This window comes from Poeciliopsis prolifica, unplaced genomic scaffold, assembly GCF_027474105.1.
Source record: "Poeciliopsis prolifica strain line A6 unplaced genomic scaffold, Auburn_PproV2 SCAFFOLD069, whole genome shotgun sequence".
In the NCBI taxonomy this organism is placed as follows: Eukaryota; Metazoa; Chordata; class Actinopteri; order Cyprinodontiformes; family Poeciliidae; genus Poeciliopsis; species Poeciliopsis prolifica.
In genome coordinates, this window is record NW_026562444.1 from 680766 (window position 1) to 697004 (window position 16239).

The following is a 16239-nucleotide window of genomic DNA, read 5'->3' on the forward strand; positions in this document are numbered from 1 at the left end:
TGGGAATAAATATTCATGACAAGTAAATCTTCTGAAATCCTTTTCCTCACTTTTTTACTGGTTTAGTTTTTCTGCAGCCATGAAGGATTTATTACATCCTGCTCGTTAATAATAAGAATTAAACTTTTATTAACTTTTTTAATATCTAAACATTTCATCAACATCAAGTTTTTATTCCTATTGACCTGTCTGAACAGGATAAAATACATTAATGCAAAACAAAATCTAAAAAATAATTTTAAAAACTTATTGAGCTCCATATAAAAAATGCTTTTCAAAATAAAAGCTTGTGCAAAAGGGGAACTTCACAAAAAATAATTAAATGTGTCATAATTTTACTAGAATTGTTTCCTTTATCAAAATTGAATTTTCACTAAATTATATCATATTTACAGCTGAATTGATGGAGAAAATCTGCTCATTTATCAGATTTTTAAGCTTTATCATTTGACTGTATTTTAATTGATTTATGTTTAATTTTTATTTTTAAAATGTCTTTCACTTATAGCTTATCATGTGGTCAGTTTTATAGATTATCTTTTTTTATCTCAGATGTTAAATTTAAAGCACTGCAGGCTCTCCATACAGAGAGGAATCCTTTCAAAATAAAAGCCTTGACCTGACTGCAGCTTTAGATGTAATTTAAAGCAGGTCCTTTTTCAATATTTACATTTTTAATATATATATTTCAGGATTTTAGGTTTTGAAGGTTTTCTGGTTTTAAATTTGCGACAACAAAATGTTTTTTATTCTTATTGCTCTCATGCGTCTCCCCTGAAGCTGCGGTTTATTTACTTTCTATTTTAAATAAACGTAATAATCATCGCTCCTCGTCTGGAAATATAAAATATTAAATCTTCTGCAGGATTCCAGGTGATTTTTGTGTGAAATAAAAACTTGATGAAAACTTTGTTTCCCAGTTGGTGATTTTGCAGCTCTTTGCGATGCTAAGCTAACCCAACGGCGTCTGAGCTCCTTTTGAATCCAACAGCAGTTTTTACTCTTTATCTGCTGGTTGAATCAGATTATTGATTGATTATTGATTCCTCTCTTCTGTCATCCATGATTTATTTTTCTTTCTGTGAATTCAAACCCAGTTATCTGTAAAAGCCTCCAGAGCTCAGAACCAGTTTCACCTTTTTGTCCAGCGGGATTGAAAATTGCAGGAACAGAATCCTGCCTGGTTCTGGTCCAGTTCCAGTCCGGGTCTGGTCCAGTCCTGGTCCGGTTCCGGCTCCTACTCGTTCCTGGATGTGATGTCCTGAGGGACAGAGGATGAGTGTCAGTGGTTTCTCTGCAGCGCATCGGCGACCCGTTCGGACCGTTTCTGGACTCACCTCGGTCTTGGCTCTCCTCCACTCGCCCATCGGACCCGACTTGGTCACGACTGGAATATGAAAACAAAACATTTCATGACTTTACTGTCAATTTATTTGTTTTTTCTTTAATCTGCATCCAAGAAAGAAAATGAAAAAATGTAAGTTTTATTATTATTGTTTTGTTTTCCAAAAATGTAATTATTACTCTGAAAATTAAATGAACTCATCATAAAAATATCTCATTCTAAACAATAAAATAATTATTCCTAGAAAATGTTTTTATTTTGTTCATTTTAGTTAATTTTTTTCTTATTACATTTATATAATATTTTAATTTTTACTTAATTTCATTTGACTTTTTATGTTTGTATTAATTTGCTGTTCATTTGTTTTCTTATTATTAGAAAGTTTATTTTATTTTGTTTACATTTTAATCCACATTATTTCAACTTTTTAATGTTTATCGTTATTTTTACTTTGATTTAATTTTTTAATGTAAAAATCTGTTTCATTTATTTATTTTATGTTTCTGAATCGATTTTTGATGGGAGTTTGGAAAACGATGTAAAAAACATTGAATCTGTTCTGTGGAGCGGACCCGACCCAGAACCCCAGAACCCGACCCAGAACCCCAGAACCCGACCCAGAACCCCAGAACCCGACCCAGAACCCCAGAACCTGACCCAGAACCTCAGCAGCCCAGTCATACTCACACATCACGGCTGAGATCGTCGCCAACATGGCGGCCGTTACCATGGCGCTCCACCAGCAGGAGCTGCAGGAAGAAAGAATCATGAATAACAAAACAAACTGGTTAAACTGGGTAAACTGGGTAAACCGGTTTAGCCGGTTTGGCTGGTTTAACCGGGTAAACATGTCTCACTGGTTTGACTGGTTTTATTTGTTTGTCTGGTTTCACTGGTTTAGCTGGTTAAACTGGTTAAACTGGTTTAACTGGTTAAACTGGTTTAACTGGGTCGACGTCTCACCCTGAGTAGAGAACGCTTATGATGAAGATGCTGAAGATGAGGATGAGGAGAGCCTTCATCGTCGGCCCTGAAATGAAACAGTTTCAGGAACCTGAGCGTCTCAGAATCAGAACCAGACGGTTTGGGTCACAGGTCAGCCCAGGTGTCCCGGCTCACCTGGAGGTTCAGGTGCCGCCTGGCAGCAGCTGTAGAAGGCCGGAGGGGGCGGGACTTCGGAGAGGCCGCTCAGTGATTGGGTGAAGCCCTGCGTGGACTGACTGACCTCAGAGCAGATTTCCTCCTGGATCAGCATCTTCCCAGGAGGCGGGGCCAATTCATCAGGAGGAGGCGGGGCTTCTTTGCCTGGAGGAGGCGGGGCTTCGCTGGGATCTGGACCAGGAAGAAGAGTCTTGTGACCTCAGCGGCTCATGATAGCGGCGTTGGACCGGGTCATTCTGCAGACTCACCATAGGTGAAGCTTCGTCCATCGTCCAGATCGGCGTTTAGCCCCGCCCACAGAGACTCGTCCAATCGACACGGAGACGCCCCCTGCTGGCCGACCCGGGCCCAGTCCAGGTCCAGGTCCAGGTCCAGGTCCGGGTCCGGGTCCAGGTCCGGGTCCGGGTCCTGTCTGAGTCCGGTTCCCAGAATGCCTCCGAACACCTTCTGGTCCAGCCATGACTGGCTCTCTGAAACGCCGCTCAGCAGGGAAACCAGGGCGCTGCGGGGTTTCCGCCGCCGCCGGAAGACTCTGAGGACGCAAAGAGACGCCGAGGTCACTGCTCTGTCGCTAGGCAACGCCTAGAGGTCAACAGCTGTCAGGAAAATGAACCGACAGACGAGTTTCTGCAGAACCATCAGAGAGGAAAGAAGGACAAGACCTGGGAAAGCCCAGAGTTTTCTAAAAAGCTGAAAATGAAAACAACAGCAAGAACATCCAAGCATGAGAACGTGGCCACCAGGGGGCAGCAAACATCCACAAGATGAAAAACTGTCTGGACATAAAATCACAAAACGAAACATCGCAACAAAAACTATGAGGAGAAAAACTTTAGAAAGCAGAAAAAATGAGGAAAGGAGGAAAAAAGCAGACAAAAATAAAAATAAGAACGACTGCTGGGCATCAAAACCAGAGAATAAACTGGAAGAAAATCTATTGAAAAAGATCCAAAATGACTGAAAATCACCAAAAATAACTAAAGACTGAAAATGTTCTTGCAGCAAAAGTCAAAGAGAGGAAGAAAAAAGTTCAAATAGGATGAAATGGATAAAAAAACACAAATCAACTTTAAATTTATGAGAAATTTACAGATTAAAAACTGAACGGTTTTCAGTTTAGCAGTTAGCAAGAATTTACTGAATAATGTTACAAATGTAAATCTTCAATAAAGATTCAGTGACATTAAAATATCCTTAAAGTAACAGAAAAAATAAAAAAGTTTAAAAGCAACAGAACAAAAAGAATATTTGAAAACAACCGACAGCAGCTAAAACCCGCCAGCAGGGGGCAGTACCCTGTGACCTGCTGCAGCTCCCAAACAGAACCACAAACATCCCATAACACTGACCGTCTCCTAGCAACTGCCGTCAGTGACATCACCGCGGCGCCGCTGAGTCACTCAGGAAGAATTTACAGCTGAGTGAAGCCGCGCTCTGATTGGCTGCTGCTGTTCACCTGCTGCTGTTCACCTGCAGGGCAGGAATCTGTTCCCACCTGTGTGATGATGTCACACCTCACCTGACCAGGTTCTCCTTGTAGGACACGCTGGTCCTGCAGTCGGTCAGAGACACGTTTCCGTCCTCGTCCAGGCAGAAGCTGTCCTCGGTGACGTCATAGTAACCGTTGGTGAGGAGGCGCGGCGAGCGGCGGCAGCAGCAGGGGGCGCCGGCGAGCGCAGACGGGTAGCAGACGTAGGACGAGTCGGGGACAGGAGGGAGGCGTCGGGGCTGCAGGGGGACGAAACGTCTGGATTTCATTTTATTTATTTATCCTGATTTCACTCCTTCATGTTTTAGAGAAATCTGATTAAACAAGTAGAAACATTTTGACATCCGTTTTCCTTCTGGGCTCAGAAAGTTGTTTTACTGCCAACCTTTAAATATTCATGTCTGTCGCAACAAGAACAGATTCATTGTTTGTCTGTTTTCTCTGTTTCAGCCAAAAACTGGATGTTTCAGTCTGTTGATTTGGGCTCAACTAGTTGGACTTTATAATTCATTTTATTTGTTGTTTTGTTTATTTAGGATGTTTCCAGTTCCAGTGTTAAATTAGAACCTAAAGTTATGAATGAGTTCTTGCTTTATGGACCTAGAAATGGTCTCAAAACAACAATAATGTCCTTAAACCTGACAGTTCACCGTCCGCTGTTTTATCGGAGACGTCTCACCTGTGGCAGGAGTGATTCCCACGCAGCCGCCGTTTTATCGGGGAACCTGAGCAACAGAAGAGGTTTGATTACTTCAGCAACCAGCAGGTTTCTAAATAAAGACGAGTTTTAATCAGCGGGACATTCCTCAGGTCAGAGACACAGAGACTATATGGACACCCTTACGTCAAACTGTTTGACAGGTGACCCCGCCCCCTTTTTACCTGGATGTCCCGCCTCCCAACAAGCTGTCCCCCACCCTCATTTCCATTATTCAGTTACAACCCCCCCTCATCTCCCATTCCCCGCCCATCTGCTCCACTGGCTCTGAATGAGCCAATAGAGACGGAGTTCATGGGTTTGGCTTTTTTACTGTTTCTGCTGTGAGTAATGTTGGAAAAATCGAGCACTCTAGTTGTAACAGTTGTTTCAGAACTTTACAATGAATGGGTCTAAGCGAGTTCATTCTGCTGTTGAGGAAAATGAACCCATCTTCCCTGCATCTACTGTTTCACATTCGGGGATCTCAAGACATTCTTTGACATAACGGTGAATAAGCACGTGCTTCCTGAACAGCAACAGCAATGGCGGTGAAACCTGATCTGGGACCTGTGATGGATAAAGCTGCAAGCTGGCCTGATGCTGGGAGGCGGGACATCCAGTTAAAAAGGGGCGGGGCCACCTGTCAAAATTGTTTGACGAAAGGTGTCCATATGGTCTCTAACCTCTGAACAGAAGAAACATTAAATCATCAGCTCCAACTCTGCTCTGGTGAAGCACCTGGTGACGGTGGGAAGAAAAACATTCCTACAGCAGCAGAATCAGATAAAACTGAATTGATGTCAGCAGGTTTAGATTTAGATCCATTTTCTCTCCTCAGAAACATAATAACTCCATATAGATCCATATAGAGCGAAACTGTAAACATGAGTTTCCTGTGATCAGTTGTCAGATGATTCATTTCCCTCCATCTTTAATCAGCTACATTTTGCTAAAGGATCATTTTCTACCAATTACCAGACTGTGAAGCTTGGAGGAGGATTACAGGATGAGCAAATTCACAACAGATTTCACTCATTTTATTTTCATCTGTCTGCAATGAATGGTGGATTTTAGCGAAATTAAAATGTTAAATAAAACTCACTGTAAAGCACGGTGGTGGCAGCACCATGAAATGCTGTTTTATAAATCGGGGAGAATTTAAACCACCGACTCGGCAAACGTGTTTTCAACCTGTGAATGGGTGTGTGTGTGTGTGTGTGTGTGTGTGTGTGTGTGTGTGTGTGTGTGTGTGTGTGTGTGTGTGTGTGTGTGTGGGTGAGTGTGTGTGTGGGACGTACTTGTGACGGCTCCAGAGAAGAACAGAGACATGTTTGTCGCTGCGTCTCGTCTGTTGATCTGTGAAACAGCAGAAACCCGACGGGCAGCGGTGAGAGAGAGCAGAACCGATCGGTTCAGTGAGAGAGAGCAGAACCGATCGGTTCAGTGAGAGAGAGCAGAACCGATCGGTTCAGTGAGAGAGAGCAGAACCGATCGGTTGGGTGAGAGAGAGCAGAACCGATCGGTTCAGTGAGAGAGAGCAGAACCGATCGGTTCAGTGAGAGAGAGCAGAACCGATCGGTTCAGTGAGAGAGAGCAGAACCAATTGGTTCAGTGAGAGAGACCAGAACCGATCGGTTGGGTGAGAGAGAGCAGAACCGATCAGTTCAGTGAGAGAGAGCAGAACCGATCGGTTGGGTGAGAGAGAGCAGAACCGATCAGTTCAGCTGTTCGGTTCGAATAGCTGAACATTGAGGCTCAGATTAGAGGATTTTCTGCAGAAATGGTTTCAGCTCATTGGTCATAATTGAAGCTCAGATCTGGAGTGAGTTGCAATCTTCAGTAAGTCTCTCTCCTCTCAGACAGAAGAGCTAATCTGTGCAAATCTGATCAACAGATTAGAGCTGCAGGGATTAACAGAATCTACTCCCAGCTTTTTAAATAGCTGCTTATTTTTAAAAAGTTTATTTTTACCTTGAGGCTGAGAAGGGAGAAGTTTATCTGCTGCAGTTCTATCACATCCTGCAGAGGCGAAGCTGCAGAAAAACAAGCAGAGAAACAGAAGGAGGCTGTGACTCTGAGCTCATGTTTCCTGTTAACCGTTTATCAGCTGAACACAAAACTCAGAAACTCGTTTCTCTGACATCAGCAAAGCCAGAGTCACTAGAAGAGACGTCCAGCAGAGGTCGTCTGGAATGAACACTAACTTTCTCAAGTTTCTGAATTTTGAAAAATGCAAACAGCTTTGTCACTTTAACTCTTGCATGGAAAAATAAGTTTTCTAAGATGTTTTTTATGCTTATTCATACAGAAAAAGGCAACTAAAAGTGAAAACTTTTAAGTTGGCAAATAGGTTGTGATACAAAAATAGATTATTAAAAGCCTAACTCTGGCCTAAACTGAATTACTGTTCAAACTTTTAACCTAATTCTGCAAAGATAAATGATATTAGAAAAACACAATAACTGACGAGTGTCTTGCTATAAATATCTGATGTAAAGATGAAATGGTGCAGACCTGTAATATTTAGCTTTCTAAAAATAAAAGCAGGAGTTTGTCATCACTGGATGGAACTAAAGAGCTACAGAAAACAGCTGCTGCTGGTGAAAGATGGTAAATATTAAATATCAGCTGTAGGAACTTCTGCAGATTCAAATATTTGAGCACTTTCAATGTCTGGGCATTTATTCCATCTTTTATTTTTCCAGACCAGATGAAAACTTTGAGGATGAAATCTAAAATTGTTTCACTGAGTTTCGGATCGATGTCTAAAGTAATGATGTAGTCTGGCTTTCTACTGGTTCATTAATATAATACAATTCATTAATTGTTCTTTTTGCCACGTAGACTGGAAATATGAAGCCATAATTCATTACGTTTAAACCTTGCTGTGTTTATTATTTCTGTCTTTAATTATAAGACTAAATATGACTGCAGTTATTTGGGGAACTTCCTTTCAGAAACATGTCTTTATTATTTTCTGCCGTTCAGAAACCAGATCTAGGAAATAAAGTCTGGAAACAGAAAGATTTTTACTCTTAAAACATGAAAACTGATTAAATCAAGTTCAAGCTTTTCCAGGATTTTCCAGACAGTGAAGGAACCTTGAGAGTCCTGATTAAATAAAGAGCCACAGAAACATCTATGTCCTTATGGAGATATGGGAATATTCATGTGATTGTTTTATAGATCCTGCAGGATGAATAAACTAGGATTCAGTTTCTGGCAGAACAATTCAATTTCAAGACCTGATTTTTAAAAATAATAACATCTGATTGTTAAAGGCAAGGAGGGAAAAACCCTGCATGATTATTTCTCATCTTCCTTGTGAAACTCTAAACTTCCTCACCAACTGAATCCCGTTTCCTGTTTTCAGACAGCAGTCCAAACAGCTCTGTCTGTTTGGACTGCTAAAGCCAACAGAACCGAGTCAGAGCTGCAGAACCGAGTCAGAGCTGCAGAACCGAGTCAGAGCTGCAGAACCGAGTCAGAGCTGCAGAACCGTCAGGAGTTCAAACATGCATCAGGATTAAACTCTGATTCTTCATCTTGAGCATCTGATCCATATTCAGGCTCAACTGCAGATTCCTGAACCTGTCTGGTCTGAGAGGCGGCTTCCCAGCATGCCTTGCAGCAGCAGCAGGCTGGGAGCTGCTGATGCTGGAGGAAAACGCGTCACAGGAAACCAGGGTTGGACCGAACCAGATCCCACCAGAACCAGTTCCCAACAGAACCACTAGAACTCCGGAGCGTCACAATAAACGGATCATTTCCTGGAAGATTAACGAATCTTTCATTATTGTGATTGATTTTTAAGCAATCTGCTGAAATTAAGAAGCTTTTCCTGCTTGTATAGTTTTAATGTTGAAGCGCATCATCATCCCGCTGAACTGGCAGCTGAAACTAGCAGCCGTTTCAGCTGCCAGTATTTCCATGAGAGTTTTGGTTTTTATTTTGCAAATATAGTTTAAAGAATATAACGGGATAAATCTATCTGGGGTTTCAGCCTGACCAGGTTGTAATTAAAGCAACAATAGTGACAATATGTCACTTTTTAAAGTGATTAAAGTTATTGAAGGCGGTTTCTGTTGAATGAAAACTAAAGAATACTTATTGAAATGGGTTTACTTGTTTTCGTGATTTTTTTCAGTATTTTTGTTGAATTTTCTGCTCAAATCGAGACAAAAGGAAAAATAACGGACTGAACTCACCGGGTTGTTTTTCCTCTCGGTTCCTCGCCGGAAGTCCAAATAAATCCTCTTCCTGCCGTAAAAACCTCCTTCCTGTTTCCTTTCCTGTTTCCTTCCCTGTTTTCTTTCCTGTTTCCTTTGGTTTATTTGCTGTTTCACAGGTTTCGGGTTTACAGAAGTCTGTCCGCCTGACTGCCTCACCGGAAACCGCAGAGCCAAAACCCAGCTTCCGGTCAGAACCTTCAGAGTAAAAGCAGAGAATTTTCTATGAATCAGGCTTTAATGAATGAATTACTAATTTTCTTATGTTTGCTCCAATAGTCCAGCCTCCTACTCTTATTTTTCTGTTTTTCTTAATTTGTTTGAATCTGCATGCTTATATTTATATTTAAATCAAGTTTCCCTGAGACAAAATAAATATATTTCTACTTAGAAACTGCCAAAATCTGAAAGTCTAATTACTTACACATTTTCAAATGTTTGGGGTTATTAAAGCATTTCTGTAGACTTTATTTCACATAAAAATGTCTGTTACTTCTTTAAATTCTCCCACTATGACTATTTCAGGAAATCATCTTACTTTGGTGAAGCAGGTGTTTTATTTTGAAGGTGTGAGCATCCTCTTTAACAGAGGAGTCTTGATTGACTTTCTGTTACATATTTAGGAAATTTTCTCATTGCTGTTTTCAGTTTTCATCAGGTAGAAATGTTGATTTGGAAGCAGCAATGGTGACATCTAGTGGACATACTGGGTAATAAATAGCTTAGCCATTTAGAAAAAGATGTTTCAGTTTATTTAAACAAGTATGAAATATATAAAACAATTCAATAAATATTTGTAGTTATGTCATAAAACACGTATTTGACAGAGGAGCTGCTGGGCCTCCCGGTGCCGCTGAGGAGCAGAACCTCAGCGGTTCTAGGTGAAGGTTCCGGCAGCAGAATCAGGGATGTTGGTGGCGTGCATGTCCCGCGTCATGTTGGACTTCTCCTTGAGCTTGGCCTGCAGCAGCGTGTGCTCCACCACGCCGATCCTCACATCCATCTGCACCACTTCCTGCTTCAGCTTGGTGAGGCTCTGCTTGATCTTCACCACTGGAGCTGCAGACCAGAAGGAAACAGAGACGCAGGAAGGAAACGGGTCGGACATGTTGGGGAGGGAAACGGCTGATTAAGACTCACCTCCATCAGACATGCTGCTGCCTTTGTCCTCCATCTCCTGCTTCACCTTCTCCAACTCCTCACTGATCTGAAACAGACAAAACATGGTAGTTTGTTCACTGACCGATGGTGTGTTCACTGACCGATGGTGTGTTCACTGACCGATGGTGGTGTGTTCATTGACCGATGGTGGTGTGTTCACTGACTGATGGTGGTGTGTTCACTGACTGATGGTGGTGTGTTCACTGACTGATGGTGGTGTGTTCACTGACTGATGGTGGTGTGTTCACTGACCGATGGTGGTGTGTTCACTGACTGATGGTGGTGTGTTCATTGACCGATGGTGGTGTGTCACTGACTGATGGTGGTGTGTTCACTGACTGATGGTGGTGTGTTCACTGACCGATGGTGGTGTGTTCATTGACCGATGGTGGTGTGTTCACTGACCGATGGTGGTGTGTTCACTGACTGATGGTGGTGTGTTCACTGACCGATGGTGGTGTGTTCATTGACCGATGGTGGTGTTCACTGACCGATGGTGGTGTGTTCACTGACTGATGGTGGTGTGTTCACTGACCGATGGTGGTGTGTTCATTGACCGATGGTGGTGTGTTCACTGACTGATGGTGTGTTCACTGACTGATGGTGTGTTCACTGACCGATGGTGGTGTGTTCACTGACTGATGGTGGTGTGTTCACTGACCGATGGTGTGTTCACTGACTGATGGTGTGTTCACTGACTGATGGTGGTGTGTTCATTGACCGATGGTGGTGTGTTCACTGACTGATGGTGGTGTGTTCACTGACTGATGGTGTGTTCACTGACTGATGGTGGTGTGTTCATTGACCGATGGTGGTGTGTTCACTGACTGATGGTGGTGTGTTCACTGACTGATGGTGGTGTGTTCACTGACCGATGGTGTGTTCACTGACTGATGGTGGTGTGTTCACTGACCGATGGTGGTGTGTTCACTGACCGATGGTGGTGTGTTCACTGACCGATGGTGTGTTCACTGACTGATGGTGGTGTGTTCACTGACCGATGGTGTGTTCACTGACCGATGGTGGTGTGTTCACTGACCGATGGTGGTGTGTTCACTGACCGATGGTGTGTTCACTGACCGATGGTGGTGTGTTCACTGACCGATGGTGGTGTGTTCACTGACTGATGGTGGTGTGTTCACTGACCGATGGTGTGTTCACTGACTGATGGTGGTGTGTTCACTGACCTCAGCCAGGACTCTGGTCCTCGCCATCACTCCGACACTCGCCTGCCTGTATCGCTCCTTCGCCTGATGGAGGACAGTCCGATCAGCTCCCGGTACCGTTAATGGTTCGGGTTTGGGTCAGCGGGTCTCACCTCGCTGAGCCGGGCCTGAGCGTTGCGGTACTCCTGGATCAGCGCCTCCAGCTGGTTGTTGATGTACTTCTCTCTGCTGCTCACCTTCTCCAGAGTTTTCCCGATGTCGTCCTGCAGCTTGTCCAGGTAGCTCTGCAGACACACAGGAACACCCATGGCGGGTTGAGAGTCCGACCAGAACCAGCTGGACCCTCCAGAACCAGCTGGACCATTCGACCAGGATTTGACCATCCAGAACCAGCTGGGTCCGTTCGGATTAACCCACCTTGGTGTCTTTGAGTGACGACTTGATCCCGTCTCGGTGCTGATGCATCTGGTCCAGATGGATCCTCCAGTCCTGGAGAAGCGGAGCAGAATCAGAGCCAGCATCCGAACCGAACGGGTCCGCTGCGGCTCAGGTGAGTCCAGGTGAGTTCTGACCTTGTTGTCGGTTCTGATGGTGACCTTGAGCTGCGGCAGAACTCGCTCCACCTCCAGCCTCCACTCGGCGGCGTCCACCGTGGACTCCAGGATGTCGTCCGGCTTGGAGCTCGGTTCTGCTTCCTGCCAGAACACAGAACCGGATCAGAGAGAGGAAGTCGGGTTCAGACTGACAGGAAACTCTTCTTCTTCTTCTCTGGTCTCACAGCGTGAGCGTTGCGCAGCTTCAGCGCCTCCAGGTCCATCACGTTCTCCTCCTCATCGTCGGCTTCCTCCTGAGGTCAGAGACACAGTCAGACCCGTCGGACCCTCCTGATAGAACCTGCAGCAGTACTGGGTTCTGGCTCATCAGAACCATTGGTGGATAAACCTACGATCATCTCCTCCTCCACCTTGCTGAGCGTCAGCTCCGCGTCGCCGTCCATCACCGACTCTTCCTCTGCGTTTTCTGCAGGGTAGTTTTGGCCTGAAACAGAAAACGGGAAATGAAACCCTCCCACTTCCTGTCGGGTCAAAGGTTTAGTGGATTTCAGGACCGGTCGGCACCGTCTGAAGGTGAAGCCTCGGTTCTTCAGCGCCTCCTCGGCCAGGCGGTCCAACACGAAGCAGACGAACTCACCGGAGCCCGACTTCAGCTTGGAGGGAGGGAAGTCCACCTTCACGCCCTGATGAACACCGAGAGTCCAAAACCAGACCAGACCCGGTCCGGTCATTTTCAAAACCCATCATTTAAATGTGCTGGACTCACCAAGGCTCTGAGTTCTGCCAGGATGTTGGACACGATGGCGTTGGGCTCGTCGTACTCCTGTGGGTCGGTGAACCGCCGCCCCGCCACGTTGATGAGCCAGGCAGCGATGATGGTGAACATGTAGAACTGCTCGCCGGGGTTGGACGCCAGGTACGGACTGGAGACGAAGTAATGCCTGGCAGGACGGACCGAACCGAACCGGACACGATTAGAACTGAAGGAAACTGAAACACAGCCTGGAGCTTCAGTCCAGAACCAGAACCAGAACTTCTTCACACAATTTCCCTGATCTTTTAAATTTAGGGTTAATGTAGATCACAGAAAACAAAGAAAATGATGTGAACACAGAGGAATAAATTTATACAAAAATCTCAGAAATTTCTAAATTAATTTCACATATTTATAATATAATAATGCATCTCAATTGTTAGCATGTTATATAGTAAAAAAACAACAACAAAACAGAATGACGGAAAACTTTTGTCATCCAGTTTTAGAGAAAAACAATAAATTATGCAAATTGGAATAATTGAGTTCATGTTCAATTATGTGATTAATTGATTATTGCAAAAGGCCAGGTAAAAATGAAACCAGATGTATAAACATGAAATGATTGAGAGAAAATGTTAGTTTAGTGAGCTGCTTGTTAACCGTCTTCATTTATGTTTCCCGGATCAGAAATCTCCATGTTTAATGTTCTGAAGAACCTAAAAACAGGCCTGTTTCATGTTTATTCAGATTTAAAGGTCATTATGTTCTAGTTCTCCATGTCTTCTCTCTCAGCTACACCTTTCATCTGCTCCTTTACTCCTCTATGAACAGGAAGCTGCTCTGCATCTGTTCACCTGTCCGTCTCACCTGGTCAGGCTCTTCATGTTGTGTTTCAACAGAACTTCCTCCTCGTAGTTGAGCAGCTTTAGCTTCTCCAGAAGGTTCTCCATCATCACAAACCCCCGGTGCGCCGCTCCGGGGCCCCGGTCCTCTTCCTCTCCGCGTCTTCCCTCTTCAGCCATCCCGGAGACGTTAGTTTAAAAAGTAACAGTGGTAAAACAGCAAAACGAGCTTCGGATGCTATGCTTATCCGTTGCCAGGGCAACAGAGCTCTAACCGACGCAGCTGCGGATGTGGCTAATGTTAGCTGCTAGCAGTTAGCCGCGATCCATTTTAATCTTTAGGTCCAATTTTAAACATATATGTCATAAATTTCTGTTTTGACAACGTTTAAACGTCTAAACAGTACACATGTGTTCCTAATATAAACTCCTAGAATCGTTTAAAGACACCAGTTTGTCACCGCGGAGAAGCTAAACCGTCCTTTTTCTTCTTCTCTTGTTTTACTGAAGCCTCACATCGCCGCCTGCTGGGCAACGACGGTCCTTCATCTTTTAAGAGTAACATTTAACTTTAATAGCAAAAAAGATCCAAAGAAAATAATGTCTTTCATCACCTCCCCTAAAAGAGTAAATGAATAAAAACGTTCCCTATTAAAATTTTTTTTCCCACTGTTCCTTAGGTTATCTCATTTTGATATCATACTAGAAATAAAAACATTAAAAATGTTTGAATGCTCCCCATTCAATTAAATCAAAACTCAACATTTTTTTTATGTTTTTGTCTGATGTAAAATTAGTCCTTAACTGTTGTTAGTTTTAAAAATTGTATTACTTCTCTTTATGTTGTTTTCTATTGTGCAGCATCATTGTCCTTCTGTAAAGTATTGTCCAGTGATTCCTCAGGCCTTCAGTGTGTGTTCATGTGTGTGTTCATGTGTGTGTCTGTGAATAATTCATGCCTCCTCCCTGTGCAGCAGGAGGTGTGCAGGAGGAAGGGGGTTTTATCTGCCTGCTGTCTGAGCTTTTATTGACAGGCTCACCGACAGCAGCGCCGCCTGCTGAGCTGCAGCCTCACCCACCTGGGTGGTGATGACAACCCACAAAAAAGAGGAAAATTCTACCAGCTTCATGCATTTTTACTACAAATATTTGCTTAAAAATCTAAATCTCCTAAAATCTTAGGAGAGAGAATGTCAGCCATATATATGAGTCTATGGTGTGGTATTAGGGACAAAATTAAGACTATTAAAGCTGAAGCTAGCAGCTAATAAGGGTATTAGCTGCTAGCTTCAGCTAATCTGCTGATCAGGGTAGGTTGGCACCAGTAACTGAGTGGCCAGTGCTGGCAAATGAGCAGGAGAATACTAGGGTACGCTAGGGTAATGCTAGCATATCTAAGGCTAAAGCTAGCGTATCTAAGACTGATGCTATTATATCCATGCTAATGGACAGCAGAGGAAAAAGGAATCTGGTGATGCAAAGCTAACCCAAGTTTGCCAGCGCCGGCTGATCAGTTATCGATGCTGGACGATCATTAATCACATCAGTAGCTTCAAACTGAATATAGCCTCCTGTGAGTAGCGACCACTGGGGGCGCTACAGTCTTAATTTTGGCTCCAATGCAACGTCCTTCAGAACCCGGTTTGGATCAGGCTTCTGAGTCGGATGGACTCACGTTTGACTCTAGAATATTTTGGTTTTCATCGTTCACCTTGTGACTGCAAGGTTCCCAGTTCCTGTAGCTGTAAACAAGCCCCCCATCATCATCCCTCCACCACCGTGCTTTCGCAGTTGGTGCAAGGAGTCAAATGCAGACTTTCTCCTTACGCCTTATTCTTTATGTCATTGCTGTCTAATGACCTTTAACCTATAACTAAGCCTGTAGAGTCTAAGATGGAGCTCTTGGGTCCTTGAGTTCATTGTTGAGCAGTTTCTGTTTCTGACTAATTTTTGGACTTTGGGTGTTTGGAAATAATCTTTCGTCCCATATTGATCATCCATTGCTGATGTCTTGGTATTATGATAGCAAATGGATTAACCCATAGAGCAGCAAACTGCATGAACAGCAGTCGTCCCACTGATGATAATCAGTTAAATCAGTGGATTTGAAGACAGTTCAACTGTAAAAACTGTGTACCAGACAGCGTGTCAGCCGCCTCCGCTGGGCTGGCTGCTGCTGGATGGATGGATGGCTAACGGCGAGGAGAGACGAGGGCGGATCCGCAGCTTAACCTGAGCGAGGCGGTAATGATCCCCGCCTCGCCTGAGGCCCGGCAGGCGGCCCACGGCCTGCTGGGCATCCGTCACTCGGCCTATTTATGCACCGCTGCACAGAAATATCTCCAATCTGAGGATCATTACGCTGCTGGATGTTTTCTAACAGAGGTGATAGGTGACAGGTTTTCACCGCTTTCAGCAATAAATTAGCACCTGGGGCTTGACGTGGTTGTCAAGGCGGTGAGGAGAATGCTGGGAAATAAATGTTTCTAAATGTCAGTTTCCACCGTTCACAAGATGATCTGGTCATTTTATTCTCCTCAGAAAAAGTTACACATGAAAATTAATAAGAAAGACCAGATTGCTGACCCAAATTAGCTGCCTTACAGTCGTTGGGATATTTATAAAATCTCCCTGCAGAAGGAAAACCAACACATCAGTGAGATACACAAAATGCTAACTGTCTTATTTATTTACAGCACTTAAATGTAAATGTAGTGGCAGAAGCAAATTGTCCTCCATCTCTCTATTGTTTGCATTTTTCTTCATTTGAAACAAAGACTTTTGGGAAAGAAGAGAACATGAGGAGAGAAACAGCGTAAAAAAGAGGAGGACGAA

At 43.8% G+C, this 16239-nt stretch overlaps 1 protein-coding gene and 1 pseudogene across 1 annotated transcript; both read right to left on the reverse strand.

The window, feature by feature from the left end:
* Positions 1-827: 827 nt before the first annotated feature.
* On the reverse strand, positions 828-9035 carry LOC129351738 (transmembrane protein 71-like; annotated as a pseudogene).
* Positions 9036-9682: 647 nt separating this feature from the next.
* LOC129351719 (intraflagellar transport protein 57 homolog) lies at positions 9683-13812 on the reverse strand. The gene is made up of 10 exons (XM_055020640.1): positions 13430-13812; positions 12572-12746; positions 12198-12488; positions 12030-12098; positions 11824-11946; positions 11669-11740; positions 11404-11535; positions 11273-11335; positions 10065-10131; positions 9683-9983 (listed from the first exon to the last, which is right to left on the reverse strand). Exons 1-10 carry the CDS (start codon positions 13582-13584, stop codon positions 9802-9804), a joined length of 1329 nt encoding a protein of 442 aa, XP_054876615.1. The 5' UTR covers positions 13585-13812; the 3' UTR covers positions 9683-9801.
* Positions 13813-16239: the final 2427 nt, after the last annotated feature.